We start from the raw sequence: 23,589 nt of genomic DNA on the forward strand, positions 1-23,589 counted from the left end.
ACTTAATAATTGAACAAGGGAGAGGACATTAAGAGGCACAAATTACTTTACAGAAAGTCCGCATGCAGGAAACAGATTGCTGCTGATTAGTGTTACAACTGAAATCCTGTTAATATTTCACCAACTTTACCCAATGAAAGATTTATAAATGAGTTTCCCATGCGATGGCACTGCTCAAACACTACTTTGCTGCAAAATTAAATTTAAAAAACAAAGCTTCTGTCTCTCTCAATTAACGAAATAGCTGGAGACATTTAATTAACAACTAGCCTCATCTCAAATTAAATAATTCACAACACATTACAAACTCATTACAGATGTAAATATACACATTTGAAGTACCTTTGGAAGTGGAGATAGTATTTTCAACTGCTTACGGAAACGCTTACAGTCGTATCTGGCGGCGACTCGTGACAGCGGCCCCTGCAATCCGTATGTCCGTTTTTTAATTTTTGTCACGTTCAATGTGTAGTTTGCTGTGGTTTTTATATTGTTTAAAACTGTGTACATGTGGGGGTTGGGGGGAACTTTTAATCTCTTCCCTGCATGGGAGACCCGACCTTTTCTCTGTCGGGTGTCCGTGTCGTTGGGGCCTAGCACCGTGGAGCGGCCTCCAGACGGAATGACCTGCGGGCTCCAGTCGCGGAGCCTGTGGACTTACCATGGTGAGGCTGGCCGGCCTCGGAACGTGGGGAGCTGTGGTGGCGCGCGGCTGCGATCCGACTTCGGAGCTTCGGAGGCTCCAGCTGCAGGCCTGTGGACGGTGACATCGGGAGCTCACGGGTCCCTGGAGGGAGACCGCTTTTCCGAGCTCCCGCGGCGGCAGCTTCTCCCGCCTGAATTGCGGGGATGAAAACGACCCGGAGCGGGGCCTGACATCGCCCGGCGCGGCTTTAACGGCCGCGGGACTTGCCATTGCCCGCCGGGGTCTCCGACATTAAGACCCGGAGCAGGGCCTTACATCGCCTGTGCGGCCTCAACGGCCGCGGGACTTACTATCGCCTGCCGGGGGCTTTAACATTGGGGGAGGATGGAGAGCAGGGGAGAGACAAGACTTTGCCTTCCATCACAGTGAGGAGGAGATTCACTGTGATGGATGTCTGTGTGAATTGAGTTGCTTGTGTGTCTTGTAAAATTGTTTGGCTTGTATGGCTACAGAACCAAAGTTCCTAACGGAAATATAAAGTTCATTGAATTGAATTGAATACCTCACAGTGATGATGTTGCCGTCTGAAGACTTCTGCAGATAGGTTTTTACTACCCAGGCAGCATGTTCCCTGTAGGTCATCACACGGCTGTGGAGACAACAACCAGGCTGTTATTCAGTTTAGCTTATTGTCACGTGTACAGAGGTACAGTGAAAAGCTTTTGTTGCGTGCTATCCAGTCAGCAGAAAGACAATACATGATTACAATTGAGCCATTTACAGTGTATAAATAATGAATAAGGGAATAGATAAGGGAATAACGGTTAGTGCAAGGTAAAGCCAGCAAAGTCCTGATCAAGGATAGTCCGAGGGTCACCAATGAGGTAGATAGTAGTTCAGCACTGCTCTCAGGGTGTGGTAGGATGATTCAGTTGCCTGATAACAGCTGGGAAGAAACATCCCTTGAATCTCTACTACAAACCCAGACTCCCATGGCTATCTGGACTACACTTCTCACCCTGCTTCCTGTAAGGACTCTATCCCCTACTCTCATTTCCTCCGTCTACGCCGCATCTGCACCCAGGATGAGGTGTTCCAAACCTCATTCTTTAGGGAACGGGGGTTCCCCTCTTCGACTATAGATGAGGCTCTCACCAGGGTCTCCTCTGTACCCTGTAGCTCCGCTCACACTCCCTATCTCTCCACTCGTATCAAGGACAGACCTTGTCCTCACCTTCCATCCCACCAGCCGTCACATACAACAGATAATCTTACGACATTTTCGCCACCTCCAACGGGATCCCACCACTGGCCACAGCTTCCCATCTCCTCCACTTTCAGCTTTCCGTAGAGACCGCTCCCTCCTTAACTCCCTGCAGCGCGGAAACATCCGCTTCGGCCCACCGAGTCCATGCCGACCAGCGATCCCCATACACTAACACTATCCTACACTCCACAATAGTCACGAAAGTCAATTAAACTACAAACCTGCACGTCTTTGGAAAGTGGGAGGAAACCGAAGCACCTGGAGAAAACCCTTACAGTCACAGGGAGAAGGTACAAACTCCGTACAGACAACACCCATAGTCAGGATTGAACCCGGGTCCCTGGCGCTGTGAGGCGGCAACTCTACCGCTGCACCACCGTGCCGCCCCGAAAGATGAGTGGTTTGGCGATTTCTGATGAATAATCAGTTTGAATTCCACTGATTCTCCCCCTTCTTAGTCCGAGTCCTGCTGGCCTGGTTAGACATGAATGGAAGGTTAAAGCAAAGGTAATGTAAACCTACCATTCATTAGGAGCCATCCGTCTGTCATAGATACGAACTGAGCCATCGCCAAGCCCACCCACGATTAGGGAACGGTTCGAATCACAGGAAAGACTAGTCACACAACTGTCCGCTCCAGTTGGAATATCCTACAAAACAAACAAAAGCGGGTGATGCTGAATCAAAATAGAAAGGATAAAATATTTAATCATGTATTGAAACGTCAACCTTCTCAGGGAACTTCACTGGCAATGAATAATGTTTTATTATTAATGTTCAATGTTTTATGTGTCATTCTTCATTGTCACTGTATGTCATGTTGTCACTTGCGAGCGGAGCACCAAAGCAAATTCCTTGTATGTGAATATATTTGGCCAATGAACTTATTTAAAATCCACAGATGGGCTCCTGCTGCATTACGCCACCTCGATTGAGCACATTATTAGTCCTGCTGCGATTCCAGATAATTAAACTGTGTGTGTGTGTGTGTGTGTGTGTGTGTGTGTGTGTGTGTGTGTGTGTGTGTGTGTGTGTGTGTGTGTGTGTGTGTGTGTGTGTGTGTGTGTGTGTGTGTGTGTGTGTGTGTGTGTGTGTGTGTGTGTGTGTGTGTGTGTGTGTGTGTGTGTGTGTGTGTGTGTGTGTGTGTGTGTGTGTGTGTGTTGCACATTCTCCCTGTGACCGTGTGGGTTTCCTCCGGGTGCTCCGGCTTCCTCTCCATCTCAAAAACGTGCGGGTTTGCAGGCTGCATAGAAAGGAACTGTAGGTAGACACAAGAAGCTGGAGTTACTCAGCGGGACAGGCAGCATCACTGGAGAGAAGGAATGAGTGACGTTTCGGGTCTGAAGACGGGTCTCCACCCGAAACGTCATCCATTCCTTCTCTCCAGAGAAGCTGCCTGTCCCGCTGAGTTACTCCAGTTTCTTGTGTCTATCTTTGGTTTAAACCAGTATCTGCAGTTCCTACCTCCACAAGGAACTGCAGGTGCTGGTTTATACAGAAGATAGACACAAAGTTCTGGAGTAACTCAGCGGGACAGGCCGCATCTCTGGAGAAAAAAAGATGTGTGACATTTCGGGTTGGGATCCTTCTATGTCGTCTGGAAAAGTCCCGACCCGAAACGCCACACATCCTTTTTCTCCGGAGATGCTGTTTCATCCGCCGAGTTACTCCAGCACTTTGTGTCTATCTTAGGTTTGTTGGTTAATTTGGCCTCTGTAGATTTCCCCTAGTTTGTAGGGAAATGGGTAACATGGAACCAGTGTGAACGGGTGATCAGTGGTTAGCACGGGCTCGGTGGGCCGAAGAGCCTGTGTCCGTGCTGTATCTCTAAACTACACTAAAATGTAGCAACCCTGTTGGCAAACAATGACCTACCAAAGTTGGATTGGGCATCTGAGATCCCTGACCTATGGTTTAAGTGTTCTCCTAAAAAACTTTGTGTTTGCTGACAGTCTGGGAATATTTAGCTTGTTGCATAAACTGGTTGCTGCAGTATAATAAAAAAAAGTAGACGCATTTCCACCAGCCAGCAACTGATGATCATAAAGCTTCAGTTATGGTTCATGTGTGCTTTGATTACCCATAGCCAAACAGCTCATCAATTGTAGCGTTAAATCTCTATCCAGCCGACTATTGGAGCTTTAAATCAATTTTCCTTCTCCTTGGCAAGTATTCACCGGCACTGGCTTTGAGAATAAGCCAAGTGCAAGCTGTGGACATGATCTATAGCAATTGGGTCGTGAAATAAAGTCACACATCGATATACTATGAGACTACACATTGTTTTTCAGAAGTTTTATGAGCAGACACTGCAGTAAACACTGGGATCCTGCATCTTTCAAATCAAAAGTGCCCCATGATTGGAAACAAGACCAATATTTGCAGTTGAATCTCAAATATTTTAAGTAGTTTGAGAAGTGGCAGATTACTGGTATAACCTTGAAAGAAAAGGCTAAGTCTACACATATTCAATTATATCTCCCGGCCTCTCAGCAGCTACCACCATGTTCTACACGCCAGCAGAATGCATAGATGGACCATTAAATGGAGGCAGTGCTGTATGAATTGTGTTTCTTCCGTTAAATACTTTATTACTTCTGTTGTGATTGCAGGTACAACATTTTGAAAAAAACAGCCTCATGACAGCTATTGCAGTTGTGTTATGTGTGGGCTGAGCTGCCGAGATCTTTGACCTGTGGCTTGAACATCGCCCATACAAGGACATCAGATCTGAACTCAACTTTCTAAAGTTTAACTGTTGAGCCATCAAACTTTTAATCATCAAAAGGAAAATTGTGCAGATACAGGAAACCCAAAATTAAACAGAATGTAACGGAAATGCATAGCAGGCCAACCAATGTGCATGGGGAGGAGAAAGAGAGAGAGGAGGGGGAGAGGGAGAGGGAGGGATTGGAGGGGGAGGGGGATTGGAGAGGGAGAGGGAGAGGGAGAGGGAGAGAGAGGGCGATGGAGAGATAGATCGAGAGAGACAGAGAGAGAAAGAGAGAGAGAGAGTGAGAGAGTTCTTGGTTCTTGGTTTCCTGATCCTCCAAAAATATTCCAAATGGAATTTAAACTGGAGGTGGACTTAAGTAAAAAGGATTTTTGGAGGAGAAGGGCTACCTTAAATTTAGTTGCGTCTGGTTGGGTAACTATGGTAGGGTGAAGACTATTCCATGCTTTAATTGTGCTTGGGAAGAATGAATTGCTGTACACATCTGTCTTGGTAGCTGGTATCTCAAATTGGATCGAATGCCCTCGTCTGCTTCTAATGGGTTTGGGTTTGGTGTAGGTTTGGTCATCTATGTCGACCATTTAACATTTTGTAAAAACAGGTCTGTCTTGGAGAGGGTTCCATCCCAGTGAATTCAGGAGTTTGATAACACTCGCTTCTCTCTCATAGGTATTAGTAACAAATCGGGCTGCCTGTCTTTGGACCCGTTCGATGGAAGAAATGTTTCTATTTGTGTATTTGTATTTGTAGTTGGGGAGAGGGAGAGGTATAGGAAGGAACTGCAGATGCTGGTTTATACCTAAGATAGACACAAAATGCTGGAGTTAGGCAGCATCTATGGGGAAAAGGAATAGGTGACTTTTCAGATCGGAGCCCTGCTGGAGACTGATAGAGGTGGGAACGGGTGAGGCAGTGGTGAACTGGGGGGTAAAAGGCCAGAATAAAGCAGGACTGACAACAGATGACATGAGGAAGGGTGGAGTCCATAATGGTCTATTGTTGGCTGGGGAAAATGTGCTAATGAATGACAGGGATACAAGGATGCGGACAGTGGAACTATGGCGTTCTGATTAAACCTCATGGATCGAAATCGTTAATTTTAGTTTTCTCTTTTCAGGTATTGCCATATCTGCCGAGCAGTTGCAACATATTCTGCTTTTATTTCTCAACATTCAGCTGTGTATTTATTGGGAAAGCTAACACTGGCTTTAATCCCACAGGTCCGACCCAGTTTCACGGCAAATACATTTTTTCTGCTTCGAATCAATAGCTGCAAGATCTCAGCTGTGTGTGAAACTGAACCAAGAGGGATTTAGAATTTAGTTTATATTTTGTGGAGTTATTCATACAGACACAAGAAACTACAGATGCTGGTTTACAAAAAAAAAGGACAAAGTGCTGGAGTAAATCAGTGGGTCAGGCAGCACCTCTGGAGAACATGGAAAGGCACCGTAAATGCCATGAGTTGGTGGTGGTGGAAGCAGCTTTCAAATGCAGCAGCCTCTCTGATGAAGCGCGCCCATGGTGTTGTTAGGCAGCGATATGGTACAACATCAACGAAGGAACAACAATACATTTACAAGGACAATGGCATTTCTGAGTGAGAGTGAGAGAGTGTGAGTGAGAGTGTGAGAGTGTGAGGGAATGTGAGTGAGTGTGAGAGACTGTGCTTGAGTGAGAGTGAGAGTGAGAATGTGAGAGTGAGAGAGAGAGAGCGTGAGAGGGAGATAGAAGATACAAGGAACTGCAGACACTGGTTTACAAAAAAGACTTGAGGTGCTGGAATAACTCAGTGGGTTGGGCAGCACCTTTGGAGATCATGGATAGGTGCTGGGTCAAAAGGACCCATCCCTCTTGCTATTGGGGGAGTGCAGCGTAGGTTCACAAGCTTAATTTCCGGGATGGCGGGACTGTCATATGTTGTTAGAATGGTGCAGCTGGGCTTGTATACTCTGGAGTTTAGAAGGATGAGAGGGTATCTTATTGAAACATATAAGATTATTAATGGTTTGGACACGCTAGAGACAGGAAACATGTTCCCGATGTTGGGGGAGTCCAGAGCCAGGGGCCATAGTTTAAGAAAAAGGGGTAAGCCATTTAGAACGGAGATGAGGAAATACTTTTTCACATCAACAAGAGTTGTGAATCTGTGGAATTCTCTGCCTCAGAAGGCGGTGGAGGCCGGTTCTCTGGATGCTTTCAAGGGAGAGTTAGATAGAGCTCTTAAAGATAGCAGAGTCAAGGGATATGGGGAGAAGGCAGGAACGGGGGCACTGATTGTGGATGATCAGCCATGATCATATTGAATGGCGGTGCTGGCTCAAAGGGCTGAATGGCAAACTCCTGTATCTATTGTCCATTGAACCTAACGATAACAGCTCCTTGCTTAATATCATTGTACATCAATTTAAAATATTTAAATACATGAATTAAATAGAGGAGAGGTTTTACCTGGACTTTCATCTCGCGGTCTGTGTCCCAGATACGAATAATGCGCACATCCCCAGAAGTCATTAAGAGACCAGTGTCCTGCTCCCAGTCCACGACCATTCCAGCACCTAGACAGAAAGCAAGCCCTTCAATGGGGGGGGAAGGGGGGTAGCACACAAACTGCAACAGCATGACGTTCCCACACAACTACCAAATTTATTTCCTGCAGTCTCCCCATTCGAATAGAATCAAAGAAAATCGCAAAAACTGGAAATCTTAAAAAACAAAAATATATATACTGGAAATCTCAGCAGCCTGACTGGGGAAAGAGAACCATCTTCAGGTTGGAGATCATTCAAAATATATATACAGGTACAGGTGCACAACCTTTTATCCGAAGATCCAAATAACGAAAACCTCAATTTGAAAGGGAGGACGAATAGCGACATTTTTTCAGTCCTTGAAGAAAGGTCCTTGAAACGTTCACAGAGAGTGGTACTGACCTACCAACTACCTCATTGAAGACCTTTCAACTATCTGTAATCGGACTTTACTGGACTTGATCTTGCATTTATATCTTTCATGGAAGGGGTTCAAATTCCCGCAGACTGGTGATAGCGGAAACTACTCAGTTCGGTAAAGGTTAGCCTTGCCAGAGACCGCAGAAATGGGAAATCTTACTGGAATCCAAATCCCCATTCATGAAAAGGAGCCTTACAGCTTGGAGCAGAGCAGTGATACATTGGAGACCCGGGTTCGATCCCCCATCCGACCTGTGGGTGCTGTCAGGGTACGGAGTTTGCACTGTCCCATCAACCCGCGACCTGCATGGGTTTTTTCTCCGAGATCTTCGGTTTCCTCTCACACTCCAAAGGCGTACAGGTTTGTAGGTTCATTGGCTTGGTAAATGTCAAAATTGTCCTTAGAGCGTGTAGGATAGTGTTAGTGCACGGGGATCGCTGGTCGGCGCGGACTCGGTGGGCCGAAGGACCTGTTTCCGCGCTGTATCTGTATCGCTAAACTAAACGAAAGCTGGAGAAACTCAGTGGGTCAGGTAGCATCTCTGGAGAAAAGGAAGAGGTGACGTTTTGGGTCGTGACCCTTCTGCAGTCCCAGAGTCAGGGGAAAGGGAAACGAGAGATATTGAAGGTACATAGTACTAGTAAATTAAAGATAAGCATAAAGCAACGATGATCAAGGAACGGTGGAGCCCACAATGATCCTTTGTTGGCAGTTCACACAGACAGTGAAACACAACGGGACGACGGTGAAACTTGTACGACGACTAATGTGGGGGAGGGACAGAGCGAGGGGGAGGGGTGGACATTCTCTACTGCAGACCGATGTAGGTCGATGCCCAATCTTCAAGCTATCTTCAAATAGAATTTGGAGATGAAGGGAATCAGAAATATGGATAATTAGCTGAAAAGTAGATGGGCAGATGATCACCCGTGATACTGGTCTACGTGGGAGAAGACTTTCTGCTTCTCGTTCTCATATCTTTAGGTTCTTCAAGATCAAGAACATAGTGAATGTAATTCATTCCTGATAATTAACTAAATACAACTTACAACAAATGAAAATAAAGTCTATTTTGAAACAACCAATGATACATAAATATTTTAATCTGCATCACTGGCACAAAAATCAACTTGCTTTCCTCAATATTGATTCTGCAGATTCATTTGTTTCACTCTCCTCCGAGCATTCGTATAGACAATTCCTTCCATCCCTTCAGAAGACAGACCCAGTTCTACACAACATGCACTGTGTGTGTGTGTGTGTGTGTGTGTGTGTGTGTGTGTGTGTGTGTGTGTGTGTGTGTGTGTGTGTGTGGGGGGGGGGGGGGGAGAGAGAGAGAGAGAGAGAGAGAGAGAGAGAGAGAGAGAGAAAGAGAGGAAGGTAAAAGGAGGAGAGGGGGAGAGAGACAGAGAGAAAGAGAGAGAAAGAAAGAGAGAGAGGGAGAGAAAAATACAGACACAGAAAGAGGTGAGAGGGAAGAGGGTGAGAGAGATGGGCGTGCGAGAGAGGGCGGGCGGGCAAGAGAAGGTGAGAAAGAAAGAAAAAGAGAGACGGTGAGAAAGGGAGAGGATGGAGAAGAGAGAGTGGGAGGAAGAGGGGAGAGAAAGGGGGGGATAGAGAGAAGAGGGAGAAAGAAAAAGGGGGAGAGATAGAAATAGAGAGAGAGAGAAAAAGAGAGGGGGAGAGAAAGCGAAATGAAGGGGTAGATACAGACAAAGAGAGAACACTTGCAATCTGTTCTCCAAACGTTCTGAAATGCTAATGATGTCGACTCATTTTCTTCCTGAAGCGGTTTGATTGAAATCAGAAAACCACATCAATAATGACGAGAACTAGCCCATCATTGCAGGCTAGCGGACAACATGAACCCCAGAGCATCTTGCAGTTAATAGAAATACAAGCGAGAGGGAAATGTAAAGAAAGGCTCTGTTTAAAATTCCTCTGGGCATCCGCCCCATGATACGTGCAGAGTGTGGGCGGGTGGGCGTATGGGTTGTGCAAGGCTGGGGAAATCCCTGTAGTACTCCAGCTTATGAGAGCGCGCGCTCTGTGTTGTAACTGATTAAACAGTACAGCGCTGCTAACCACCCACACAAAATAAAAGGTTTTCGAGAGCCAGGGCTGAGCTCCTACACTATTCATGATGCACTGCCGTGGCAGATTAATCCAGCTGGCCATTGAGCCATTTACAAACGAGGTTTTAGTTTTGGAGTCCCGATATTTAAGCTGCTGCATTTCAAACATTGCCCATTCAAAGAAATAAAATGCCATTTGCTGGTAGTTAATCCATTAATAAGTGGAACGGCAACTTAATCTAAGCAACTAAAATGGCGCATCTGTCCTTCAAAAGGTTATTTATCTTGCCTGCAACGTTTTTTGCAGCAAGCAGCTTTCTCGGAAGCACCAGCTTCAAATGAATACTTGATGCCACCTCTAACAAGGTAGCTATCAATCCAGTCCTTTTTAAAAATTGTCATGTAACACCACAAACAGAACAAAGCCATGGGACTAAACCATGGCATTGGGCCTTTACTCGCTGGAGTTTAGAAGGATGGGGATGTGGGGGACTCATTGAAGTACAGAATAGTGAAAGACTTGGATAGAGTGGATGTGGAGAAGATGTTTCCACTAGTGGGAGAGTCTAGGACCAGAGGTCATAGCTTCAGAATTAAAGGACGTACTTTGAGGAAGGAGACGAGGAGGAATTTCTTTAGCCGAATGGCCTAACTGTGCTCCTATCATTTATGATATTATGATTTCCACTGTTTGACTTCCTGTTGTTTCTCATTCCAGAAAGATGCCTTTGAGGAGCTGAGTGCGGCCTCAGTCTGTGAACATTTCCAAATGGCAAATGACAAACATTCCCGCCCCCTCTTCATTGTGCTTCCATTTGTAGACCGTTCAGTCCTGACCAAGGGTCCGCATCTAACAAGCTAATCTATCTATAAGGCAGCACCTCTGGAGAAAAATAGGTGACGTTTCGTGTCAAGATCCTTTTTCAGACTGCGAGTCAGGGGCCAAAAGTTTCTTCAGACTCCCAGTCTGAAGAAGGGTCTCGACTTGGAACATCACCTATTCCTTTTCTCCAGAGATGCTGCCTGACCCGTTGAGTTACTCCAGCATTTTGTGTCCATCTTCGGTGTAAACCTGCATCTGCAGTTCTTTCCTACATAAGCTAATCTTTCTCAGGAACTGGCTTATCTGCGTGTGTATTGACAGCAATTTGCTTTTATTCATAATGTTAGTCTGCGCTTTATTCAGTTTACGCTTTCCTTCCGTTTCATGAATAAGCCGATGTAAGAGCTGCATTCATTGAGATGATAATGTACTGGGGATGTGATCCTTGTTAAACTGGGTGGGTTTAGGACAACCTGCTGAGACAATTTGCCCATGTACCCACATGTTCATAGACACAAAATGCTGGAGTAACTCAGCGGGACAGGCAGCATCTCTGGATAGAAAGAATGGGTGACGTTTATGGTCGAGACTCTCCTTTAGAAGTTCAATTTATCTGTGGTCCATAGTTACTTCAAAATTATTCACTTATATCACATCCTGCATAAATATGGAAGGCTGTTAAAAAAAATGTCTTATATAGATTAGAAAAGTTATTATAGATTAGTCACAGAGTCATACACCATGGAAACAAGCTCTTTGACCCAACTGGTCCATGCCGACCAAGATACTCCATCTTAGACTTTAACCCCTACTCCCTATTCCTCCGTCTAAGCCGCATCTGCGCCCAGGATGAGATTTTCCATACCAGGTAATCGGAGATGTCCTCATTCTTTTGGGAACGGGGGTTCCCCCCTTCCATTATAGATGAGGCTCTCACTAGGGTCTCCTCGGTATCCCGCAGCTCCCCTCTTGCTCCCCGTCCCCCCATTCGTAACAAGGACAGAGTCCCCCTTGTCCTCACGTTCCACTCCATCACCGTCGCATACAGCATAAAATCCACCAACATTTTCGCCATAACCAACGGGATCCGACTACTGGCCAGATCTTCACATCTCCACCCCTTTCTGCTTTCCGCAGAGACCGTTCCCTCTGCAACTCCCTGGTCAACTCGTCCCTTCCCACCCAAACCACTGCCTCCCCAGGTACTTTCCTCTGCAACCGCAACAAATGAAATCTGTCCCATTACCTCCCTCTCAACTCCGTCCAAGTACCCCAACAGTCTTTTCAGGCGAGGCAGAGGTTCACTTGCACCTCCTCCAACCTCATCTACTGAATCCGCTGTTCCAGGTGTCAACTCCGGTATATTGGAGAGACCATTTCGCTGAACACCTCTGCTCAGTCAGCCTTAACCTACCTGATCTCCCAGTTGCTCAACACTTTAACTCCCCCTCCCATTCCCAATCTGACCTTTCCACCGTGGGCCTCCTCTAAACGTCAGAGTGAGGCCCAGCGTAAGTTGGAGGAACAGCACTGCATATTTTGCTTGGGTAGCTTACACCCCAGCGGTATGAACATTGACTTCTCTAATTTCAAATAGTCCTTGCTTTCCCTCTCTCCATCCCCATTCTCCCACCTGTCTTACTGTCTCTGACTACATTCTATCTGTCCCGCCCACTCCCCTGACATCAGTCTGAAGAAGGGTCTCGATCCAAAACGTCACCCATTCCTTCTCTCCAGAGATGCTGCCTGTCCCGCTGAGTTACTCCAGCATGTAGTGTCATACTCCATCTAAGGTTGCCCCATTTTGCTGTGTTTGGACCATATCCTTCTACCTTCTCCATCTCGATGCATATGTCCAAGTGGCTTTTAACTGTTGTTATGCTGTTATAGTACCAGCCTCAACTACCTCCTATTGCAACTCGTTCCATATATCCACTACACTCTGAGTGAGTAGGAAAGAACTGCAGAAGACCCTCTGAGTGAGTGTCCCTCAGGTTCCTATTAAATCTTTCCCCTCTCATCCTAAACCCATGTCTCCTTGATTCCCCTACTCTGGGTAAAAGACTCCGTGCACGAAATGACTTCATGAACAGGAGACGATTCAAAGTTAGAAACTTGAGACGAGGAACATACAAATCGCCTGAAATCAGGGGGCTTTGATCCAATACCCATGTTGAAATCTTTCTTATTTACATAAATGATCTGGAGATGGTTCAGATGGATCAACATCAAGATTTGCCATGAACACTTTGGGGACAAGGGCAATCTATCAGAATCCACAGGAAGACAGGTCGGGCAAGAAAATGCCGGGTAGATATCAAATGGAATTTTAATGTGGAAAAAATATGCTGCAGTATATTTTAGAGAGAAAAATAGAACAGAATTGAAGCATAACCAAAAGCAGTACAAGACACATTAGAATGGAGCAAAGGAAAAATCTTGCTTTACTACCTTTTCAGGCTTGATTAATGATAGGTAATCCATTAAAGTTAATTGGGATTCAGCATTGCCTGTGAATAATTGCATATTGTTTACAACACAAAACCAGGCTGTTCAGATATTCATGTGTGCTCCATCTAATCCTATCACCAAATCCTTCCACTCATGGGTTCCTTTTGTGCTTCCCCAACTCTCCAGGAATCTATTGATGCAGAAACTGTGCACATTAATAGTTAGGCCGTTGTTGGACATCTGTGAGTCCACTACCAACAAATAAGATATTAAAACCATGCAAAAAAACAGGTAACAGAAAGGTTATGAAGAGGACATCTGGGGATATATTAATTATAGGCAGAGAAGGCAGTTTTCCACAGTAGGTGAATTGTTGAAATTAATTTAATTTAATTAATTATTAATGCTTTTTTTTTTTTTTTGCCAACACAGCAGTGGCCGATAAAGCTGAACCAACCTCATTATTTAATAAACACTTTTGCAGGGGGAAAAAATACTAGATCTGTGCAAAAAGTGGAAAAATGGGACACAAGGAAGAAAGTCTCTTGCCATTGCTCACGGCCAGTGAAGGCTGGTGTAATGGTGAATGTCCACAAACCAATGATGTTAAATGGTCGAGTTTAAATTAAGATAGACATCATTGACCATTACTGAGTCGTGCCCACCCAAGAGTTGAGTAGACAAAGTATTAGATTTCTAATTGAACATTAATATTCACTGGTGTGTATTTCCTTTAATGCCCTCTGGAAACCATGGGACTGTTTAAAGCTTTTCAATATCTAATTGGAGACATTGGAGTGCAGGATGATGAGGTGTGATCTTATAGACGGTGTACAAAATCATGAGAGGAATAGATCGGGCAAATACACGGAAGTATTTTGGCCACAGTAGGGGAATCGAGAACCAGGTGGCACAGGTGAAAGATTTAGTGGGAAGCTGAGGAGTAACCTTTTTTCACACAACGGGAGGTGGGTGTTTGGAACTCGTTGCCGGAGGAGGTAGTTGAGGCAGGTACTATCGCAATGCTTAAGAAACATTTAGACAGATACATGGATAGGACAGGTTGCGAGGGAAATTGGTCAAAAGCAGGCAGGTGAGACTAGTTTAGATGGGGCATGTTGGTCGGCGTTGGGGCTGAAGGGCCTGTTTCCACACTGTATGACTTTATGACTCTATCATTCAATCCTTCCGACACTTCTTTTCCATTCCCTTTCCACCCCAGAACTTGTCACACCTGTTAAAAGCAAAGCACTCAATCCATTATATAACAAGTTATCTGAGTTCAAAACCATTATACTATTCACGGCTCACCATGTTGAGTTACCATCAGACTTCTTCAAAACTACTAACAGGTTGAGCAAAAATAGAACTTAATTGATTCCTTGGTACCTCTGTGAACATCATATTCATTATCTTTCTCCAGTTGTCTTCCTGCCCAAACGATTCAACAGGAAACCAGTAAAAAAGCTTTTTGCCCCTCAGTTCAGTGAAGGCCTGGATTTTGCACACGGTATCATCTATGCATATTTTACCAGCCAGAGATGCTTGCAAAGACCCACATATACTCTTCACTGTCTACACTAATTCCCTTGGCATCATTTTCTCATTAATTCTTCAGGATGATTCATTATTCCCACCTCTTAGGCAAGATACTGGAAATGTAAAAGGAATTTCCTCTCTAATGCACCACTTGCAAAATGAATAATATATGCTTCAGTGTGCCCTCACTCAACCAGGCTTGCTTTCTTGTACTTCCCTCTCCGACATTTGAATGAGCAAGCTTTCAGCTAGCTTAGGACCAATGTTTTTGCTGGAGTTATTCGACTGGATGTAGTGAATTCCTTCTTTTAGACATTAATTTGGAGTTCGGTTCTGTCCACCATATTATAGGAAAGATGTTGTCAAGCTGGAAAAGGTGTAGAGAAAATTTACGAGGATGTTGCCTGGACTCGAGTGGTCTGAGCTTTTGCGAGTGGTTCAGCAGGCTTGGACTCTATTCCTTGGAGCGCAAGAGGATGGAGACCCTCGGACTTTCATTAACCATTCTTCACTGGACTTTATCTTGCACTAAGTTTTATTACCTTTGTCATGTATCTGCAGACTGTGGATGGCTCGATTGTAATCGAGTATTGTCTTTCTGTGGACTGCCTAGCTCACAACAAGAGCTTTTCACTGTACATGACAATAAACTAAACTAAACATTCAGAAAACAAAGGAATATGGCGCTGATCATGGTTTGAACACAAGAAACTGTCCGAAGAAGAGTCTCGATCCGAAATGTCACCTATTCCTTCTCTCCAGAGATGCTGCCTGTCCCAGTGAGTTATTCCAGCATTTTGTGTCTATCTTTGGTTTAAACCAGCATCTGCAGTTACTTCACACACAAGAAACAAGTTGTTTTCTTTCAAAAGTGTTGAGGACTATTGATATCTAGTCTTATGAGCAAACACAATCGGTATATTAGATGCATTATGTAGAAAAAAAGAATCCCAGATGCTAGTTTACAAAAGTCACGAAGTGCTGGAGTAACTCAGTGGGTCAGGCAGCATCATCACTAGAGAACATGGACAGCTACATTTTGAGTCGCATTTGAAGAAGGGTCCCGACCTGAAGGGCAACCTAACCATGTTCTCCAGAGATACTGCCTGAAGCACTGAGTTACTCGAGCATTTTGGTTTTTTTCCTGAAATACCAAAGTCTCTCTCGCTTTGCTGAATAGACCTTCACTTATATCGACTATTTATGAGGACTTTTATCAGAAAAGTTAAAATCCCAATGAAAATGTATGTATGACAATGCATTTGCAGCGTGTAATAGATATAAGTTTGTGAATGACACAAATTGTCTGATTCATAGAAGACCGACAATACAAATGACATTTCAAATGATAGTCAACATTTATGCCATTAGCGTGCCAGCTCATTGTTAATCTGCATCAATGCAATTCTCATTTTCCTTCTGATAAAAATAATAAAAAGCAAAGTGAAATGTCATTAATTTATTCAAGTCACTGCTCAGTCATGACCAATGCCTTATTTTGTTTTATTTGGAAGAAGGCTGGGTGGGTGGAGATGAAAGAGTGATGAAAATGAGCACTTAGTCCTAAGACATTTGATTTCTTTACTTCCACTATTCAAAGATCTTAATGAGATCAGTTGGCTATGAGAAAGTTCAAAACAGAAGGTCATCTTTTTCGAGCAGTTTTGCTTGGAATCTGCTCGCTCGAGTCTGCAGACAAAGGACTGTGGGGAAAATCTCTCTTCATGATATTTACTCTTTTCCATGCAGAATTTTTAATCAGATGACTCCTTTATCTTCATAACAGTGTGGGGGAGGTATTATCAATTAGATTGTTCAACCACAATATTGAAAATCACTTTGAGGGTAATCAAATTAAAAGCCAACTTGGAGCTTTGATGTTGAAATTAGATACAGCGGTTTTGTAAAAAAAACTCCGGCAAAAATGTAAGCTATATATTTTTTTCTGATACAGCAATCTTGACAAATCACTGCAGTTTGCTGGGTAGCTCTTTAGTTTAGTTTAGAGATACAGCATGGAAATAGGACCTTTGGCCCATCGAGTCCATGCTGACCAGTGATCAATTATACCCTATTTTCTATTCTATTCTATTCTATCGCATTAGGGGCAATACAGAGGCCAATTAACCCAGAAACCTGCACATCGTTGGGATGTGGGTGGAAAGTGCAGCACCCAGAGAAAACCCTCGTGGTCACAGGGAGAATGTACAAAGCACCCGTAGTCAGGATCACACACGGGTCTCGGGCACTTCAAGGCAGCAACTCCACTGCTGCACCAGTGTACTGCCCAGAAAAAACTATCAGACAGTTAGTTTAAAAAAAAAATATCAATACAAAAACAATACAACTTGTAGAAAAACGATGTGGCTGCTTTATTTTGCCAAAATAACTTTGCTTGTATTGCACATCACTTTTATTTTAAGATATGTTACGAGGGAATTCTCAATTAGTTATAGACTAATAACCTGCACCATAATCCGAGCTAAAACATGATGCATCAGTTCTAATAACTACATACAAATCGATGAAAACATTCACCAATTGAGTTGTTTGTATGAAAGCTCCTCCCTGCTTCTATTTATACAATGCTGAATACATAGTAATAATGGCAACATTTGGAAATGTGCAAATTGCATTAATTGGCAATTGAGGCCGTGATATTTGGAGCTACAACAGATCAGCTCAAGGAAAGTCATGAACACCTCGTCATTTTCTCTCCAGCTTCACCAAAGCAGCAGTGTACTTGGATGAAAAGTCAGATCATCCAGAATGCTGGCTAAATAGTCTGATGTACAGTGAGAGTCACAAGTGTAGAAAAAGGTCATTAACATGCGTACAAAAATCACATCCGAACTCACAACCCCTCACATTCTCTATCTTTCAGTCTGAAGAAGTGTTCCGACCCGAAATATCAACTATTCCTTTTCTCCAGAGATGCTGCCTGACCCACTGAGTTGCTCCAGCTTCTTGTGTCCATCCACATTAACCTACCATTGGAACAGGTTTGCAAGAGCATGCTGAGAGTAGGTATGTTGCAAAACCTACCTGAAACGTCGCTGAGAATCTGCCCCAGCCCGTGTGTGTGATTTTGGCGCTGTTTAGAGGGGGCGGGTTTAAAACGCAATTTTCACTAGGCTGTTCCAATCGAAGATGTTCAGCCTAGTAAATCATTAACGAAAAATCGCTGAAAGACCCCGTCGCAAAAGGTATTATTAGGTTTATAGGCCTCGAATAATAGTTATAATAGTTTTAAAATCACTCTCTCAACCCGCGACCTCTCGCAGCCCCAGGGTTTTATAAAGCAAACAATTAAAGGTATGTACCTTATTTTTACATTAAAAGGGGCTTCTTAAGACCCCTTTATACAAAGTTTACTATAGCGAGTAGTTCATTTTGGGCTCTTTATATCCCGCAGTATTTTTCTGGGCATTTGAGGGCACAAATCCAGCGCAATGTGAACGTTCTAAACCAGCGCGTTCACAGGAACCCACTAGAAAGCTGATTTAAAATGGACTTTAATTTACAGCAATTGAACACTAAATTCCTTCCATTTGGCCTATAAATTGATATAGATGAGATTAAAAAATCATGTTTTATTGTGAATTATTTGTGAATATTATTTGGACGCTTAGGCTATTTAAAAATGTTAATCATTTATTAAGAAATGGATAGATGTTTAGATCTAGTAATTGAAGTTTGAAATTAGCTACAATTGGGTAACTAACTAATTATATGCTTTAATTTCAGGTCATCCAAGTAAGATTATTTTATATTTGTTTCAGAATGGTTCAATCTATGATAACTGAAAATTTCATTCAGTTCTCTTAATTTTTAAGAAGGTTATGGGCTTTTGACTGTCCATGATCACAGCTTTTTTGTTATGTCCATAGAAAATCTATAGGGAACAAGATGTTAATTTCTGAGTATGAAAATGGCCATAACTTTTTTATTACTTGAGATATGAAAGTGAATTAGGTGTCAAATTAAACTTCTTTTTATGTTTTATCTGATGGGATAAATTGCAGACTTGATTTTTTAAATCTCACAATTTTGTAACATTGCTACTGAGAGCAAATTGGCAGCTCCTTCCACACATTACTTCAGCAGTGCGCTTTGAAAGTACTATATTGGCTGAAAATCACGTCGGTGCCAATCGAGATTATGAGCCACACTAGATAAAAGGATGTTTTTATTTCTCTTTAAATATACTTAGAATGAACTGCAATCAGACTGAACCATCATGAAAGCGTTTTGTTGAAAATCTATATATATGGTCTGAAGATAAATCCTGGTTAGAATCATAGTTATATAGTGCGTTTTTCTGACTTAAGATGTTATGTAAAAAGCTGGTGTGAATAATAGGTTCACAAAGAGGTTATCATCATGCATTAGAGAGCTCTGATAACTCATCTCTCCAACACTAGCCTCCAAATTTCAAGTTAATTGCAAATTATATCTCTGCAATAATTATACGCATAAGAATAAATCTACATTTACATCCTTTTATTAACATGTGCAAGTGCTCACATGCAAGACAAATCTTAATTGACAGCAGTCAGTGAAGATGGTGTGAATATGATGATACACAAGTAAATAAAATAAGAGTGAAATTGTTATATGTAAATTTGATTAAATTAATTGGGTTCATTTTTATTGAGGGTGAAAGCAAAGAAAAAAACATTAATTATTGCTTTAAACTTTTGCTGACCCGTTGAGTTATTGCATAGTACAATGTGCCTGCAATGACAATCACAATATGCAAGAAAAAGAATTGTGGTAAACATAATACTGCCCAAAGGAGCCAAGATTTTAGTTGTAACGACAAATTATTGTTCGGCTGTGAAAATAAAAATGAAAAAAGGATAGCTAAAGTCAACTACATATTTACATCATTATAATTAAGAATGAATTTCTTCATGAGTAACCTTGACAATAAATCGACACAAGAGCAGACACAAAATGCTGGAGTAACTCAGTGCATCAGGCGGCATCTCTGGAGAACATGGATAGGTACAACAAAGTGCTGGAGTAACTCTGCGGGTCAGGCAGTATCTCTGGAGAACACGGATAGATACAAAGTGCTGGAGTAACTCAGTGGGTCAGGCAGCATCTCTGGAGTTTCGGTCTCCTAATTTGAGGAAGAACATTCTTGCTATTGAGGGAGTTCACCAGGTTAATTCCCAGGTTGGCGGGACTGTCATATAAAAGAATGGAGCAACTGGGCTTGTATTCATGGGAATTTAGATGAGAGGGGATCTTACAGAAACAAAAAAAAGTCATTAAGGGATTGGACACGCTAGATGCAGGAAACATGCTCCCGATGTTGGGGGAGTCCAGAACCAGGGGCCACAGTTTAAGAATAAGGGGTAGGCCAACTAGAACTGAGATGAGGAAAAACATTTTCACCCAGAGAGTTGTGCATCTATGGAATTCTCTGCCTCAGAAGGCAGTGGAGGCCAATTCTCTGGATGCTTTCAAGAGAGTTAGATAGAGCTCATAAAGATAGCGGAGTCAATGGATATGGGGAGAAGGCAGGAACGGGGTACTGATTGTGGATGATCAGCCATGACGACAGTGAATGGTGGTGCTGGCTCGAAGGGTTAGATAGAGCTCTTAGGGCTAGCGGAATCAAGGGGTATGGGGAGAAGGCAGGAATGGCCTACTCCTGCACCTATTGTCTATGTAGCTATGTAAGAAGTGTCTCAACCCAAAACGTCGCTGATTCCTTTTCTCCAGAGATGCTGCCTGACCCATTGAGTTACTCCAGCTTTTTGTGTCTGTCTTTGGTTTAAACCAGCATCTGCAGTTCCCCACCTACATAATAAATACACAGCCTGCAGAAAATCAAAAACAAATCTTCTCATTAATCTGTTTTAAAATTAAAGGGAAAGCACCAGAACAGATTGACTGGTCAGAATGGCCTATTTCTGTGTTGGAATTTGATGTGATTCCACTTGATAATTCAAAAGGAAACCAGTTAGGCATTAGATTGAAAGGGATATGGTGTAGTACCAAGTTTAATTACAACTTCTTGTTCAGTCAGAACACATTTAATGCAAAAAATCAATGATAAATAACCACAGCATCAAGTCCCTGCTTCGGTACAATAAATACTTGACAAAGTGTAAGTTTTTCAAGCTCATTATCAAAATGGAGAATTATGAACTCTCATGAATCCTTTACCTGAGGTGAATAAGAATTTTAATTCTGAGTGCACAAAGTGAAATCTTTGCAGGAAACATGTTCCCAATGTTGGGGGAGTCCAGAACCAGGGGCCATAGTTTAAGAATAAGCGGTAAGTCATTTAGAACGGAGATGAGGAGAAACTTTTTCACGCATGGAGCTGTGAGTGTGTGGAATTCTCTACCTCAGATTGCAGTGGAGGCTGGTTCTCTGGATGCTTTCAAGAGAGAGTTAGATAGAGCTCTTAGGGATAGCAGAGTTAAGGGATATGGAGAGAAGGCAGAAACGGGGTACTGATTGTGGATGATCAGCCATGATCACATTGAATGGCGGCGCTGGCTCAAAGGGCCGAATGGCCTAATCCTGCACATATTATCTATTGAAATCCAGCATGAATCAAAGCATCATTGACACAAGGTGCTGGAGTAAATAACTCAGTGGGTCAAGCAGCATCTCTGAGTTACCCCAGCACTTTGTGTCGATCGTCGGCAGGCCCGTACGAAGCTTTTCAAAAAGGGGGGTGGCATGACAATATTACAAAAAACTTAATGTGAAATAATGTGCGCACTGCACACATCACGAGCGCAAAGCATGAAGTCCCTCGATGCCAGGGTCCAGGGCCCGCTTAAGGGCCCTTGAAGCTCAGGGGTTTTAGATGCTATCTAATACATTCTGATTGTTGAGATGGACAGCCATCATTTACACTTCCATTCCCCGTCAGGAAGGCCGCAGGGTCCACGGCTTCTTCCCAGAACAGAGACCCAGCCACTATCACTCTCCTCCATCTGGTGGACCTGGCCTTGTTTTCAACAACTTTGCTTTTGATTCCGCTCACTCGTCACGTGTGTTTAAACAATGAGTACTCACACGGGCCCCAGTTGTACACTTTAATTACAGTGCCTTGCAAAAGTTTTCATACCCCTTGAACTTTTCCACATTTTGTCACGTTACAACCACAAACATAAATGTATTTTATTGGGATTTTATGTGATAGACCAACACAAAGTGGTACATAATTTTGAAGTGGAAGGAAAATGATATATGGTTTTCAAATTTTTTTACAAATAAAAAACTGAAAAGTGCGGCGTGCAAAAGTATTCAGCCCCCCTGAGTCAATACTTTGTAGAACCACCTTTTGCCGCAATTACAGCTGCAAGTCTTTTGGGGTATGCCTCTACCAGCTTTGCACATCTACAGACTGAAATTTTTGCCCATTCTTCTTTGTAAAATAGCTCAAGCTCAGTCAGATTGGATGGAGAGAGTCTGTGAACAGCAATTTTCAAGTCTTGCCAGAGATTCTCAATTGGATTTAGGTCTGGACTTTTACTGGGCCATTCTAACACATGAATATGCTTTGATCTAAACCATTCCATTGTAGCTCTGGCTGTATGTTTAGGGTCATTGTCCTGCTGGAAGGTGAACCTCCGCCCCAGTCTCAAGTCTTTTGCAGACTCTAACAGGTTTTCTTCCAAGATTGCCCTATATTTGGCTCCATCCATCTTCCCATCAACTCTGACCAGCTTCCCTGTCCCTGCTGAAGAAATGCATCCCCACAGCATGATGCTGCCACCACCATGTTTCACAGTGGGGATGATGTGTTCAGGGTGATGTGCAGTGTTAGTTTTCCGCCACACATAGCGTTTTGCATTTAGGCCAAAAACTTCAATTTTGGTCTCATCTGACCAGAGCACCTTACTCCACATGTTTGCTGAGTCTCCCACATGGCTTGTGGCAAACTGCAAACGGGACTTCTTATGGCTTTTTTTCAACAATGGCTTTCTTCTTGCCACTCTTCCATAAAGGCCCGATTTGTGGAGTGCACGACTAATAGTTGTCCTGTGGACAGATTCTCCCACCTGAGCTGTGGATCTCTGCAGCTCCTCCAGAGTTACCATGGGCCTCTTGGCTGCTTCTCTGATCAATGCTCTCCTTGCCCGGCCTGTCAGTTTAGGTGGACGGCCATGTCTTGGTAGGTTTGCAGATGTGCCATACTCTTTCCATTTTCAGATGATGGATTGAACAGTGCTCCGTGAGATGTTCAAAGCTTGGGATATTTTTTTATAACCCAACCTCGCTTTAAACTTCTCCACAACTTTATTCCTGACCTGTCTGGTGTGTTCCTTGGGCTTCATGATGCTGTTTGTTCACTAATGTTCTCTAACAAACCTCTGAGGCCTTCACAGAACAGCTGTATTTATACTGAGATTAGATTACACACAAGTGGACTCTATTTACTAATTAGGTGACTTCTGATGGGCAATTGGTTGCACTGGATTTTATTTAGGGGTATCAGAGTAAAGGGGGCTGAATACTTTTGCACGCCACACTTTTCAGTTTTTTATTTGTAAAAAAATTTGAAAACCATGTATCATTTTCCTTCCACTTCACAATTATGCGCCACTTTGTGTTGGTCTATCACATAAAATCCCAATAAAATGCATTTACGTTTGTGGTTGTACCGTGACAAAATGTGGAAAAGTTCAAGGGCTATGAATACTTTTGCAAGCCACTGTATGTTGGCTTCACTGTGCACTCTTTGTTCCAGGCACAACTACCCAACCCGTTCTCTGCCACATGCATTGGGGCTGCCTCCTGCAGCCGTGTAGAACTCATTAATGTCATTAACTTCACTTGGACTAGTTCTGATACTTCTCGCTACCTTCTTGATCTCTCTGCCCCCTCCCCCTCCTCCCCTTTAGGAGACAAGATAACTGCAGGATCTGCTGTAAACCCACCAGCTCCCACAGATACCTTGATACCAATTCCTCCCACCCTGTCTCTACAAGAACGCCATCCCCTTCTCGCAGTTTCTCTGTCTCCATTGCATCTGCGCTCAAGATGAGGCTTTCCAAATTGTTTTTTTTTGGTTTAGTCTACAGATACAGCGTGGAAACAGGCCCTTCGGCCCGCGGGGGGTCT

The 23,589-nt window shown here is 43.3% G+C and overlaps 1 protein-coding gene across 1 annotated transcript in view; it reads right to left on the reverse strand.

Moving 5' to 3' along the window:
• Window positions 1–23,589, reverse strand: part of rptor (regulatory associated protein of MTOR, complex 1) — a 292,378-nt gene that overhangs the window by 7,450 nt on the left and 261,339 nt on the right. The window contains exons 29-32 of the mRNA XM_055653834.1: window positions 7,099–7,205; window positions 2,436–2,563; window positions 1,209–1,295; window position 1 (exon numbers count right to left, since the gene is read on the reverse strand). The exon at window position 1 is cut by the window's left edge and continues 116 nt beyond it. Of these exons, the coding sequence (XP_055509809.1) occupies window position 1; window positions 1,209–1,295; window positions 2,436–2,563; window positions 7,099–7,205 (323 nt within the window). The remainder of the gene's footprint in view (window positions 2–1,208; window positions 1,296–2,435; window positions 2,564–7,098; window positions 7,206–23,589) is intronic.

Source organism: Leucoraja erinacea, chromosome 23, assembly GCF_028641065.1.
Source record: "Leucoraja erinacea ecotype New England chromosome 23, Leri_hhj_1, whole genome shotgun sequence".
In the NCBI taxonomy this organism is placed as follows: domain Eukaryota; kingdom Metazoa; phylum Chordata; class Chondrichthyes; order Rajiformes; family Rajidae; genus Leucoraja; species Leucoraja erinaceus.